This window comes from Stegodyphus dumicola, chromosome X1 (genome assembly GCF_044657685.1).
Source record: "Stegodyphus dumicola isolate Sdum_Otavi_A_Nest chromosome X1, ASM4465768v1".
NCBI lineage: Eukaryota > Metazoa > Arthropoda > Arachnida > Araneae > Eresidae > Stegodyphus > Stegodyphus dumicola.
The window spans coordinates 181,059,467-181,072,713 of NC_140780.1; the positions used below are offsets into that span (position 1 = coordinate 181,059,467).

The 13,247-nt window shown below is 33.9% G+C and overlaps 1 protein-coding gene across 2 annotated transcripts in view; it reads right to left on the reverse strand.

Annotated features, from left to right (window-relative positions):
• Positions 1 to 7,837, reverse strand: part of Amph (amphiphysin) — a 110,345-nt gene extending 102,508 nt beyond the window's left edge. Inside the window, exon 1 of one of the 2 annotated variants that reach the window (XM_035352638.2) lies at positions 7,591 to 7,837. In XM_035352638.2, the coding sequence (XP_035208529.1) occupies positions 7,591 to 7,662 (72 nt within the window). In that variant the 5' untranslated portion in view covers positions 7,663 to 7,837. The remainder of the gene's footprint in view (positions 1 to 7,590) is intronic. The other variant, XM_035352628.2, reaches the window with a different exon arrangement.
• Between the last annotated feature and the right edge of the window lie 5,410 nt (positions 7,838 to 13,247).

A 13,247-nucleotide genomic window follows, 5' to 3' on the forward strand; every position in this document is an offset into this window, starting at 1 on the left:
GCAAGAATTTCTTTCCCTACGTATATTAAAAAAGGAAAACGAGGGAAGTCACTATTCTGCAGAAAACATAAGGGATAGAAATTGCCAGCTCAGCATTGAAGACCTATCAGGAGAGGCAACAGATGGATTTCCCAGAAATGTCGGCAAGAATTTTGTAATTCTGATGATTTTGAGACAAAAACCAATGTGTCATGTTTTAATCAGCTACAGATATGTAATTCCTTAGGGATCTCTCAACGAAATCGCTTCGTTTCGATAACGTAATGAAAATTTTCACTGATATTGGAAAATTTATCCGGCCTCGAGGTTGGACTTATCAGCAGTTCTTAAATTTTCTGCAAACAAAGTACGATACGGATCGTAATGCAGTTCAGCAGCTTTGCACGAAATTTTTGAACAGCAAAATTTTAGCCTTAAGTCAATGAAGAAAGGCCACTAGTCACCTTTGAAAACCTAAATTAAATGGCAGATTGTTTCTTCCTATAGAATATATCTTCTCGTTTGAACGAATTAAGTTGAATTTTAAGCCATAAAATCAGATGATGCCTACTTTTTTTTTCAAACAGATCAAAGTTTTTCGAATGAAACGGGAAATGTCTAATGTCAATTCCAAGTTGGCAAGCTGATGCATTTTAAGACCATCGCGGATGTCCAAGCCGCAGGCGAATATTTTCCTTGTTATATAGATGCACTTCATCAGCTGCAGGCTGAATTCGCAGACAGATTCTGAGATTTCGGTACCCAAGAATTTCAATAGATGTCAACCCATTCTCTGTATGTGGCTGATACTCTGAGGGATATTCAGATGGCATTTATAAAGCTCCAGAGTAATTTAGAACTTAAAGTGAAATATTTTTAACTGCTCGTTTTAAAACTTAAACAAAAGTATATGGTGAATAATAATTTATCGAAATTGAAGCAGAAAGTTATAAGGGTTTTCTGCCTCTTATTCACTACTTATTTATAGGAGCATCTGTTTTCATGAAATGAACATAATAAGAACAAAAAAGCAATTAGCCTCATGATGCTATGTCTCTGTCTAGCAACAGTAAAAGTAACACTTATCTAATAAATTATTATTAATAATAATGAATTATTAGAATCATGAATAAAAAATAAACAAAGCCGTTGTTCACACTTATTGAATATCATACTTTTTGGCAATTGAACACTCTTCCTCTAATTTTAAAAGCTTCGATGTGTTTAAACAGAATCTACATAAGGAAACAGAATATGCAGAATATATAATCTTTTTTATTGACGTTTTAATTTCTTTCTAATGGGGATATAGATATTATTTTTATCAAAGTACGTTTCCTAAAAATATGGATCTTTAAGATGTCTTCATTTATTATATAATAAAAAATATAACAAAAAAAAAAAAAAAAAAACCCGAGACTAAGTGTGCAGCTTGAAACGAATCAGCGAATCAAAATCAAGTTTCTTGTGAAACTTAAGAAATCAACCACAGAGGAAACACTTCAAATACTAACCGAGGTTTATGGAGATGAAACTTTTGTCTCATGCACGTGTGGTTAAATGGAATAAGCGGTTTTCAGGGTGTTGGGACAGTGTGGAAGATAATCATTCAATCATGAACGTGCATGATTGAATGGGTTCCCAGTGGTCAAACTGTTAATTAATACTACTACATTGAAATACTTAAAAGACGTGGTGAAAAAAAGGCCACAGTTGTGGAGTGATGGATGGCTGTCGCACCAGGACAATGCACCCGCTCACACGGCCCTCCCTATCTGTCAAGCAGTTTCTGACGAGCAAAAACGTTACTGTGATGAGGCATCCACCGTATTGACCAGATTTGGCTCCATGCGAATTTTTCTTATTTCCTAAAGTTAAATCTTACTTAAAGAGAACCCATTTTACCTCAGGTGAAGAGGTTCAGGCAAAAACGGAAAATCTCCTGAATGGCCTTCCAAAAACCTCGTTCTAGAACTGTTACCAGCAATGTAATTTCGTGGTTTGCTCATGTGTAACTCACTGAATGCAAAAGTGTGTGAAAGCTGAAGGGAACTACTTTGAAGGTGATAATGTCACGGAGAAGATTCTGTAAGTACAATAATTTATTGGACCAGTCTCTTTTTTGTTGTTGTTGTTGTTGTTGGTCACTCCTTGTTGTACGGATCTTCATTCTTAGCACTAGTTTCAAATAAGAAATATAAAAATGAATTATGTTGGTTTGATTTTCCCTCATTCAGCAAAGATTAACAAAAAACTAGACATACTCGAAAAAGACCTAAAACACAAATGGGTTAGCCCTCTTCGAAGTAATACAACACAATTACATCATCAAACGCTACTTTTTCTCCCAGAATCCTATAAAACGTATTAATGAGTTAAAAATTCTGAAATGTTTTATTATTTTATTTTAAATTGAATTTAAGTATTGATAAGAAGAATTCTGAAATTTTTAACAGCACTGCTTCTCTATAAATTTTTCAATTAGCTACCCGCAGCCATGTACCAGATCACTTAAGAGGCCTAAGGTATTAAAGAAATTCGGCCTTAGAGAAAAAGAGTACTATAAATATTTAAATGTGTATATAAACTGCATCTATCTAATAATTACTATATATATGTGTGTGTGAGTAAACTATATGCACCTAAATAAGTTGTAAAGTCGTTAGGTTATTTTAAAGTAGGAAACATGAAAAATGTACAACGCCCTCTCGGGGACTCGAACCTTGTGCTCTTGAATACGCGCAGAGTGTGCTACCGTTACACCACGAAGGTTCTCCCACTTTGCACCACGAATGCTGCAAGGTGGGAGAAAATACCTCATAAAGTTACTAAAAATCTAAATGAGTAAGCTAACTGAAACTGCATACTTAGTGAAGAGTACGTGAACTAGCAGCCGATGAAGTCGCAATAGAATAAGTTGCAGTGTTTATATACGGCACAAAAAAAAAAAAAAAAAAAAAAAAAAAAACTGAAAAGAGAAATGCTGGTTAAAGACAGTTGTCATGGCCTATTTATTTAGTCTAACATTTTGATAAATAATCATCGCTCAAATTTAAGTGTGAATGGATTTCTAAATCAAATTGTGTATCAGGCGGTGACCGTTGGAAGGCCCTGCATGTATTTCTGAAAGCATGAGCCTTTATTCCCGGGTACTCACCAGCGGCTAATCGGTAAAGTCACTGAACTCTGGTAGTTAGCTCCGGGGTTCGAATCTCGTTGAATGGGCTAGCTGCCTGAGAGTTTTCGTGGTTTTCTCCATGTGTAACGAGTATGCGAGTCAGTTTCACTTAGAAAGTACTACACGAAGACCCCCTCCCTCTTCTTAGGAAGGTAGTCCTCCAGTGCTTTGCCGTAATTAAATAAACCAAATCAAACCTTATACTGGAGCTCTATGATGCATGTTCCATTGTTCTAAAATTTTCTCTTTAATGAAGAGTTAATTGCTAACAAATGGATAACATGAACCATAGTTTGTGATTATTTAAATATATAACTATACAGAGGAAAACTATACAGAGGAATGTGATGTACTTCAAAAAATAAATGTGGTGATAATGAGACACTGGAGGTAAATCTATCTCCTTCAATCAAGAGACTATAACTGAAAAATAATGTTTAGTTTCTTTACTCGACTAAATATGCTGTATTCCTAGATAAACATTCGCACCTTTTATATTTCTTATATTCACAATTAAGAGAGCTATGAGAAAATCAGCACTGTATTTTAATCTGCCATGGATGTGATAGATTTTGATCGAGGAAGGACAAGCAAGTTGTTTGACTACTTTTCTTGAGTAGGAGTGGAGATCAGAAGCTCGATTTTCAACTAAGATTAATTTTTAGCAGACGGCATACTTTGTTTCCTTTAGATTCCTTTGTTTTCTTTCTCTCGACATACAGTTCTGTATTTCTTGAATTGAAAAAAGGTTATTAGATTTGTCCTAATGCTAATGTTTTATTACATATCATGCCTATATAAAAACAGAAACTTTGGCCTTAATTCTGTCAAAATAGGATTTAATTCATTATGAGAAACAAAGGATACTTATGTACCTAATAAAAACAGAGGAGATAATAATTTAGCTTTAAAGACATGGAACTGGAATTTCAAACGGTTTGACATAATACAGTGTGTAGACTGAAGTGGCTTCAACTATGTTGGTGAAGGGCAGGAATAGAAAATATCAAAACGAAGCAAGGGGGGGGGGAGGATTAAAAGAAATCATAATGCAAATTTTGAAGAAAGTTGTATGTCTATCACAAAATGTCCATAAAAATTAAAAATGGAAAGACACTGATAAAAATATTATTGTAAGAAACGTTTAAATCCCCCCCCCTTTGTTTCTATTTCTGAAGATATGTTTATCAGTTATCCAACATGACTAAGAAATTTGCGAGATGACACGAATCACGGGTTTCTAAACTTACATTTTTATATAAGCAAACGTCTTTCCTTTTAAACTCTGTTCCCATAAACAAAATCTTTTGCTATACCTACTTACCATAAGAAGAAAAAAAAACAATGTGGAACATTAATTTTCTATTCTAGAGCAAAACATTTTATTCAAAGCAAGTATTTGATTTTATTTCATTGGCAAAAGGTATGTAAAAGGAAAATGGAAAGGTATTTTTTTTTCAAGCCAGGTAAATTAAATAAGTTTTTTTTTAAAAAAAAAGAACAAGGTGCATTTTTTTAACGATATCGCATTCCATGTATTGGTTTGCTAGGACATACGGACTAAATTTTAAAAACAAATGTTATCAATATCGTTTAAAAAAGGTAACAACGATTACAGTTTTAGTTGATAAAGTTTTGAAAATTATCTTATTATTTATTTCAAAATTTTAAAAATTCATTCCCTTAAAAAAACTGACGATTTAACAGTTTTAGCCTTCTATTCAGAGAAACCGTGAGTATAGAAAAAGATTGATGGTAATTGTAGTACAGTAAAAATTGGTTACAGCGTACTGATACTGGAGATTCCTTAACAAAACTCCCTTCTTTTTAAGTGATGTACTAAGTGCAATCAATGCAAAAAGCAGTTATATATCAGTTTATGAATTTAGTTCTATTTATGATTTTTCATTGTTCTTTAAACAAAGGCAAGATCCTGAAGGGCCTTAATATATCAACGGAAATTTGCATAACTTAATGGAAAATTTAAAGACAAGTTTAATTGTACTCTTGAGGTTTCTGTAACCAGAGATTCCGTGAACACTTTTCTTTAAAGGGGGCGAGTTATATGCGCTACTAAATTATGAAATACAATATAAGCTTTTATTAACCATATATTTTATGCTAAAGCAACTAATAGTAAACAATAGGAACGGGCGTAACGTAAATAAATCGGGTAGCTGGGGTAGAAGTATCTGTATAACCCTCGAAACAGTAATGCTGTATATTTACTTACATTACGCCAATTCCTGTAGCTCATTATCAGTTGCTTTAATATTTAGTTCTTTGACGTGTTTTTCTGTTACTTAACCTGATCTTTAAAAATGAAAGAAAGAATTATGGTAGCAGAAAATGAAGACTTGCAAAACTATTCAGGTAATTTTAGAAAATCTCATGAAATGTGCTCCTTATCACGAAATCAAATTTGAATATTGACAGCGACTGAAAATCTGATTCCTTAAGTAATTAGTGATGATACATTGCTATTAAAGCCATCAGCTGAATGCGAGTAAACGAAATGAATAATAATAATAATAATAATAATAATAACTAAATCCTTAGGAGAACAGCGTGAAATGTATCAACACCTGAATTCCAATTAAATACGAAATCCGTATCCGAAGCACTAATGGTATAATTACAAAGGAGTGGACAGTGAAGGCGCCTCGCGAAATTCTTGAGCAAACGAGTTCCTGGATCAAAATTTGATGACATAGTGACCTACTTTCTTTGGTGCGACTCTTAGGCAGATACCGCAAGTGAGTATTCAAGATAGCTGTATTTGTTTTTTTTTTTTCCCCGCATCGGACGAAACAGCTTGCATCTCTTTTTTTACCCTTCGGCTTTATTTACGAAGCACGTGAGAGTAGTAAAGGCAGGTGATGAATTTCTCGGTGCATTATTCAATTGCAAACTTAATTGAGCCTTTTTCATATTTCAAAACATTAAAATGTCATTACTATTCAGTACTTTAATGCAGGTTATCCCATTTTCATAGTAAAATGTATTAAAAGGTAGTTTATTATGGATTATATCTTATGAAGTGACCTGAAAAGAAGTATAAAGCTACTGCAATCATTGATGGAGAGGAAAGAAAACAAATGCAAGATTCTGGTGCATTTTTATGTGGTTAGTTGACAAAATTCTAAACACCCGAAAGCAATAATTGCTATCTCTGAATGGGAGATAAAAAAATAAACAATAAAACTAGTTACATAAATCTTTCATATGGTCACTAAATTGCTGGCATGTAAACATGTACTATAATTCACGAACTGAACAGAGCTGAACTGGTACTTATAATCGTCCTATATCTTTGTGTATGTAAATAAAGAAGTGTACGTGACTCACGATCCTCTTATTTTATTATACAATAAAATTAACATTTTTTAGATATAATGCATGTTCGTCACAAGTTATATGATTTAGATCTGTCGCAATTTTATTTCTGTATTTTATACTGTGTATAATTCTTATTTTAAACTAATTAACAATTTCTAACGTAATGAAAACTTTACGAGCAGAATTTTTTATAAATATTTAAACTATACTGAAACAATATTAATAACAATAATTATGCTATAATAATACAAATACCAATATTAATAATCTTAATATTACATTTGTAGCATACTTCAGAACAGCATTATTATTCCCTCTAGTAACAGACTGAGACAGACTACTACGAATTAAAATTAAAATAAACTTTAATATTCGTTGGCAGATAAATACAAATTTATTTTTATTTTAATTCGTAGTAGTCTGTCTCAGTCTGTCACAAATAAGAAATTACTGCAACTAATTATTTCACACAGTGAAAACTAGATAATATAACTAGTTCCTGTTAAAATTTATAGGAAGAGTATTTGTAGATATATAATTCTACATGGGGTGTGATGAAACACCAGAAATTATAAATTAATAAAATAGTTTTCCTGGAAAAGTATAGAAATAATTTAGAACATAATTTAATTTTTATGTAGAATATACTTTAATAACAGATCCGTGCCTTAATATAATTAAGGTTTTTCTAGAAGCTAATTCCCAAAATTGAATTTTAAAAAGGATTATTTGTTGACAGTTTAAATTTTTTTTTTCTTTTCAACTAGATCTCCTGCGATAAAAGAATTCCTCGTATACTCAGAAATAATGTTGAGAGATAAGACGTATCCTTTTTAAGAAGACATCTTAGTTTATCATATCATAGTCGATTTTCATTCCAATTTCTGTTTTCCACATAGAAAAGAAATGAAAACCAAAGGTTTCAGAATTTCTCATGCAATTCACATTCAGAAATTCTCATGTAATTCCCATTCACAATGGAACTGTGAGTCTAAGATAACAAATTCCTTGAAAAAAAAATGATGTAGTATCTAATTAGCTATGGATGCGGAGAAAAGAAAAACTGAAGTATCATATTCCATATAGTTACTTACTCTCTCTTTAGCTCTTCCTGCATGCTTTTGAACACTCTTGCTGATGGAACCGGCTCTATTGTCACTTGCCATTTTAATTTTGCGCCAGGTTCCGTAAGATTTCGCATAAGTTGCCGGGGCCAGGGCGTCCGAGATGCCAAAGGCACTATCACCTGGGTCACTGACTGAATCTCCTCTTCAAACTTCAGCTTCTCACTCTAGCACTACTCACCTTATTCAACTACCATTCAGCTGCATGTGCTTGAGGTTACTGCAACAGGTAAATGCGTCGCCAAGCGCACTCCTTGTTTATCGCCAACTTAAGTTTGTGGTTGCTTAGATGAATAGGAGGAGTAGAAAGACAAGGCAAGAAAGTCAGCAGCGGAACATTCCGTGACGCAAATACGGAAATATAGGATACGCAACTGTTGTTCTGAATGGAAGAGAAAGAAATGATATTCTTACGATACTGAAGCAATGTCGGTAACACTCGCCAACCTTACTTCCCGAAAAATAAATCCTCACTAAATAATAAGATAACAGAAAATTCTTACTAAATTTTTGTATTATTAATTTCAGCTTTCAAGTAGTTAATATTTGGCAATTCAAATTAAAATCTTTGGATGCGGCACTGATACTTGTAACAAATCTCAGCTTAAGAATTATATAAATGGCTGTTAGTGACATGATTGTAAAATTTAACCCTCAGTAAAATTCATAATAACGCTCAGTTTTAACTAAACCGGACATAAGCATAAAGGGTCTTTTAACAGGGTTTTCTAATTAATTTCTTTCGTGAAGTTTATTTACTATTTTCAGAAAAGTATTTCGCAAACGTATATTGTTATATTTCAGATGCATAAAGCGATGCATCGTTAATTATTTATGTATATGTAGTTTTTGAACGGCATCTCGTATTATTGATATGGCAAACGAATTGGACTCAGTTGCATTTTGCAAATTTAAAAAGTTTAGATTAATTAAGTAATAGAAAGTTTCAGTTCTGTGCCTTGATATCAGTTTTATTTACAGTTCACTTATCTTACTGAAGCCGGAATTTGTGTCAGGAAGCCTGAAAGCAAGTTTTAGGAAGTTAAAAATGGTTTGAAATCTCAGATATATATATATATATATATATATATAGGATTACATCTCTCGTCTTTAAAGTCAACTTAGAAAATTTTCTTTAGTACTGGAAAGGTTTTTGTTGCTGAAATTTACATTTTTGATCAATATATTTATACGTATGAGCAAGCCAAGTGGTTGCACTTCTGTTCTGAAAACAGCTTTTAAGTGATAACAAAACAAAATAACATTATACTGGAAATCTCTGGACTAGCTCATTTTGAACGCTCTCCTCCTTCGCAAGATTTTCTGAGGCAGCAAATGCCGTCTTTCTAAAATTAGCGGTTGCTCCTCTTCCTGTAATAAAGAAGGGGGGAGAGAGGAAGAACAACAGAGAAAGTAACTAGTTCTTTCCACTTAGCTTTCCTCGTTCGTTCTTTTTGCAGTCGCTAGGGGCTTAATGGACTAATTTATTCATTTTAAAGAAATATATTCTGGGGAAAAAATATGTTGGTTTCAATATATTTTTCCAGAACACCTTTTAAAATGAATAAATTAGCAGATATAGTCTAAAATAGTAATATCTTTGCATACTGATCGTTACGTTTCCTAATACGTGCACAAATGCCTTAAAAATTCGAAATTGATTTTAAGCAAATTCGCCTGTGTTAAAGGAAATATTACTTTTGCGCTGACGTTTGTGACAACTCTGGTCGCCTGAGCGCAAACTGTTTCTAAGGCAATTAGAATTTCTCTCCCCAATTTAGCTAACCTACATTTTCCTATTATATTATTATATGAAAAAAAAAAAAAAAAAGCAGTAAGATTTTTTATTTACTTAGTTTTCTACCTATTGCTTATTCCTTATTTTATTTATTTATTTAATTATTTTCCATTCCGTGATTTGCATCAAATTCTGAAACATGATAAGAGATGCAAGTTAATCAGAAATAAAAGACAAATGGATCGGAGATTTGTTAGTATGTAATAAACAATAAAATTTTAAAATTAATAGTATAAAAATAAGATATATTCCTGTTAAAAAAAATAAAAATTCTTCTGGAACTGTGGTTGAATAAAATTTGGGGAAGTAAATATGTTGTGAATCTCTCAGTGTTTAATTCAAACACGGTTATTCAGCTAATTTTATTTTGAATATTACGGTAAGTTATAATAATTTGAAAGAGTTTTGCCGTCTTTCGTCAAGGCTCTAAGAACTTCGTACTCTTTAAAATCTCCGTACTCTTTCAAAGAAACTTGATCTTGGGCAACTTCCAAGAAAAGTGCATGTTTAAATTCATGAGATACGAGGGTAAGAATGTGAATAAGAGTAGCTAATTTCCGATCTTATATAACCTAACATCAATTTCTCATTTATGACTTTTGCGAACTGTTCCAAAGTAGATAACTGTTTTCCAGAATAAAACGCTAAAGTTTACAGTAGATGCAGCGATTTATAAACTACATAAATACCCAACTATTCAGGCTATAATCACAAATAAATATCTTCTATTCATTCATTTTCTACTCGAATTTTTAGTCAACACCACTAGCTTTAGAATGCGTGTTAGTGACGTCAGGAAGAAACCACTGAACGGGGTTTAAAGAAAAAAAATTAAACAGAAAAAATGCAATTACACTATATTTAAAACCAATATTTTCACAAAGAGGAAAACAAAAATAAATATATAAATAAATATTTTCGCATAAAATTGAGCGTTTCGATGCATCAAGTGTAGTTCTTATATCATGCTACACCGGTGACTATTTATTGGTTAACTTCTAAGAGCCGCGACATGCCGCATTGCTCCTCATGAACAGAGTGCTTGAATCAAGAGAAATTGAAAAATAAACACTACTGATAATTAGGATGGTTTCATTAATTTATATTAGTTATATGACTCATTATTCTGTTTTGCAATATAAAGATGAAAAATCTACTTTTTTTAAAAAAAAATAAACATTTGTTTACAATTTATATGGTAAACTACACTCATGTCCATAAATTAAGGATAATGCAAAATCAGGTAAAGGAAGAGTTAGAATCAAAACAAATTTGACTTATTTGTAAAGCTTATTTATTAAACAAAAGGTAAAGAGAAAAAAAAAGATGCTATATGTTTGATATTATTAAAAAAATTAGCGATTTTTTCTCCCTGGAGCAAATTACAAAAAAAAAAAAAAAAAAAAAAACCTATTTACAAAAAACCAATATTACATGGTTGGTATGATTGTTAATACATTGTATGTCTCCCAGACGATGCAATACAGTCCGTACAACGCCTAGGCATGCTGAGTATCAAATTATCGATATGATCTTGGGGGATATTACACCACTCAAAAAGCAATGCTCTCCGAAGTTCCGGTAGACATGTAGGAGGAGGTTGACGGGCTGCAACTCGTCGTCCAAAGCATATCCCACACGTGCTCTGCTGGATTCAAGTCCGGTGAGAATGCTGGCCAGTCCATACGGGTGATATCCTCCGATTGAAGGCATTCGCTTACGATGTTTGCACGGTGAGGACGGGCGTTGTCATCCATAAACACAAATTGTGCGCCTATGGCGCCCCGAAACAAACGTACATGTTGTTCCAGAATGACGACCCGATAGATTTGGCTTGTCATGGTTCCAATTTGAACATGCAGGTCAGTTCTGGAACCCAGAATAATTCCACCCCAAACGAGCACTCCTGCACCACCGTAACGGTGTCGTTCAGTGATGTTTTCTTGGTGGTAACGGGTACCTAGAGCTCTCCATATGAAAGTCCGGCGAGAATCAGACTGCAAGCTAAACCTGGACTCGTCGGAAAACATCACACAAGCCCACTGTTGCGGTGTCCACAATGCATGCTCTCTACTCTAGGCTAACCGCAGGTGACAGTGATTTGCAGTAAGTGGAACGCATCTGACAGGTCTACGAGTATATAGACCAATCTGCCCTAAGCGTCTGTACACGGTCTGTCTTGAAATTGTCGTACCAGTGGCTGAAGAGAGCTGACGAGACAGGTCTGAGGCTGTGCTCCGCCTGTTCCTTTTGGCAGTAACGGCCAAATACCGGTCCTCATTCGGCGTTGTAACTCTGGGGCGACCTGTGCTGTAACGTGTACTCACATTACCCTCATCTTGGAATCATTGCCAAAGCCTGGAGATGACACTCTGGGCAATTCCAAGTTCGTCTGATACTTCCAGTTGGGCACGCCCACATTCCAGACGGCTGATAATTCTACCACGTAAAAAATCATCCAAATGCGTCCTTTGTGTCATAACTATTCGGTTATTGCACTGAAATGCTTATAAAGCGCCTGCGAACAATTTTACTTCTTTACCTGTATTCCTTATACATCAGTCTCTTACACTCTCGTCCTCGTGACGTACCATCGGTGTCATCTGGTTACTTCCTGAAATTTGCATATGGTTCTTGAAGATGTGTGTAGTGATTTTACATGTGATATATTTATTTTAGAGTTCGATTTCCGCGTGACTCCGAATTATCCTGAATTTATGGACATGAGTGTATATGTCAGTTGTTTGAACGCTGTCTTAGAAGGATTTCGAGGAAAAGTTTTAGAAGTCCTTTAACCCGGCGGAAGGTGCATTAAGAAAAGTTAGTAGAGTGGGCGCGTGGGGTATCACATACCCCAATGTTTAAAATACGGTAAAAGTAATTTTATTTAATTGTAAAGCTTTATTTTTTTTTATAACACATGGATAATACTTGGGTTACAAGAAATTAATTTCCAAAATAAGCTTATAGACAGTTAAAATTAAGATAAATGAAAATAATAATAAAATAAAAATCATTTCCTTGGTCTTATTGCATCTCTAATACACAATCCTTATTTGATCTGTTTACGCTTTTCATTCATGTGTTCTTGGCACGGAAAGTTTTTATTTTAAACATTGCATTTGCGTTCTTCTGTCCCTGCCTCGAGGGCAAAAATTCATAACATCTTTTATACTTAGTTGTTTCGAATTTCATACATTCGTTTGAATTATTCGTCGGAACTCTGCTCTTCTTTTGCATGCAGTACGTAAGTCTCTCGATAAAGTATTAATCTCTGATCGTTGTTCAGCACTTTTTTTAATTAACTGTAACGCTATGTCCCTCAAAAAACAGACGTCTGCTTCAATATCTGGTTGATGGAGTAGCAGTTGAAAGTATTATAATTCGAAAATCATTTGCAGCAACCTTTAGTGCAGAAAATAAAATTAGCATTGCCCATATCCTTTTTATTCTGGCAATTGAAAAACTTGCTGCTATTTCATCCACAGTGTCCACTGCTCCCTTAGTCATATTATAAAAACATATAATTTCTGGTGTTTTCTTTTCTCCAATAGTATCATCTATAGCATCATCGGTATATATTGGCCCACCAGCGGCCGAGCGGTAAAATCGCTGAACACTGGTAGTTCGGTCCGAGGTTCCCGCGAACGTGCTGGCTGCATGGGTGTTTTCGTGGTTTTCCCCATGTAAAACGTGTATACAAGCCAGTTTCCCTTAGAAAGTCCTCCACGAAGGCATCCCTTCCCTTAGGCAGATAGCTTTCGAGGCTTCGCTGTAATTAAGTAACCTAACCTAACGTAATGTAATGTTGAAAGCATTAGAATAGCTT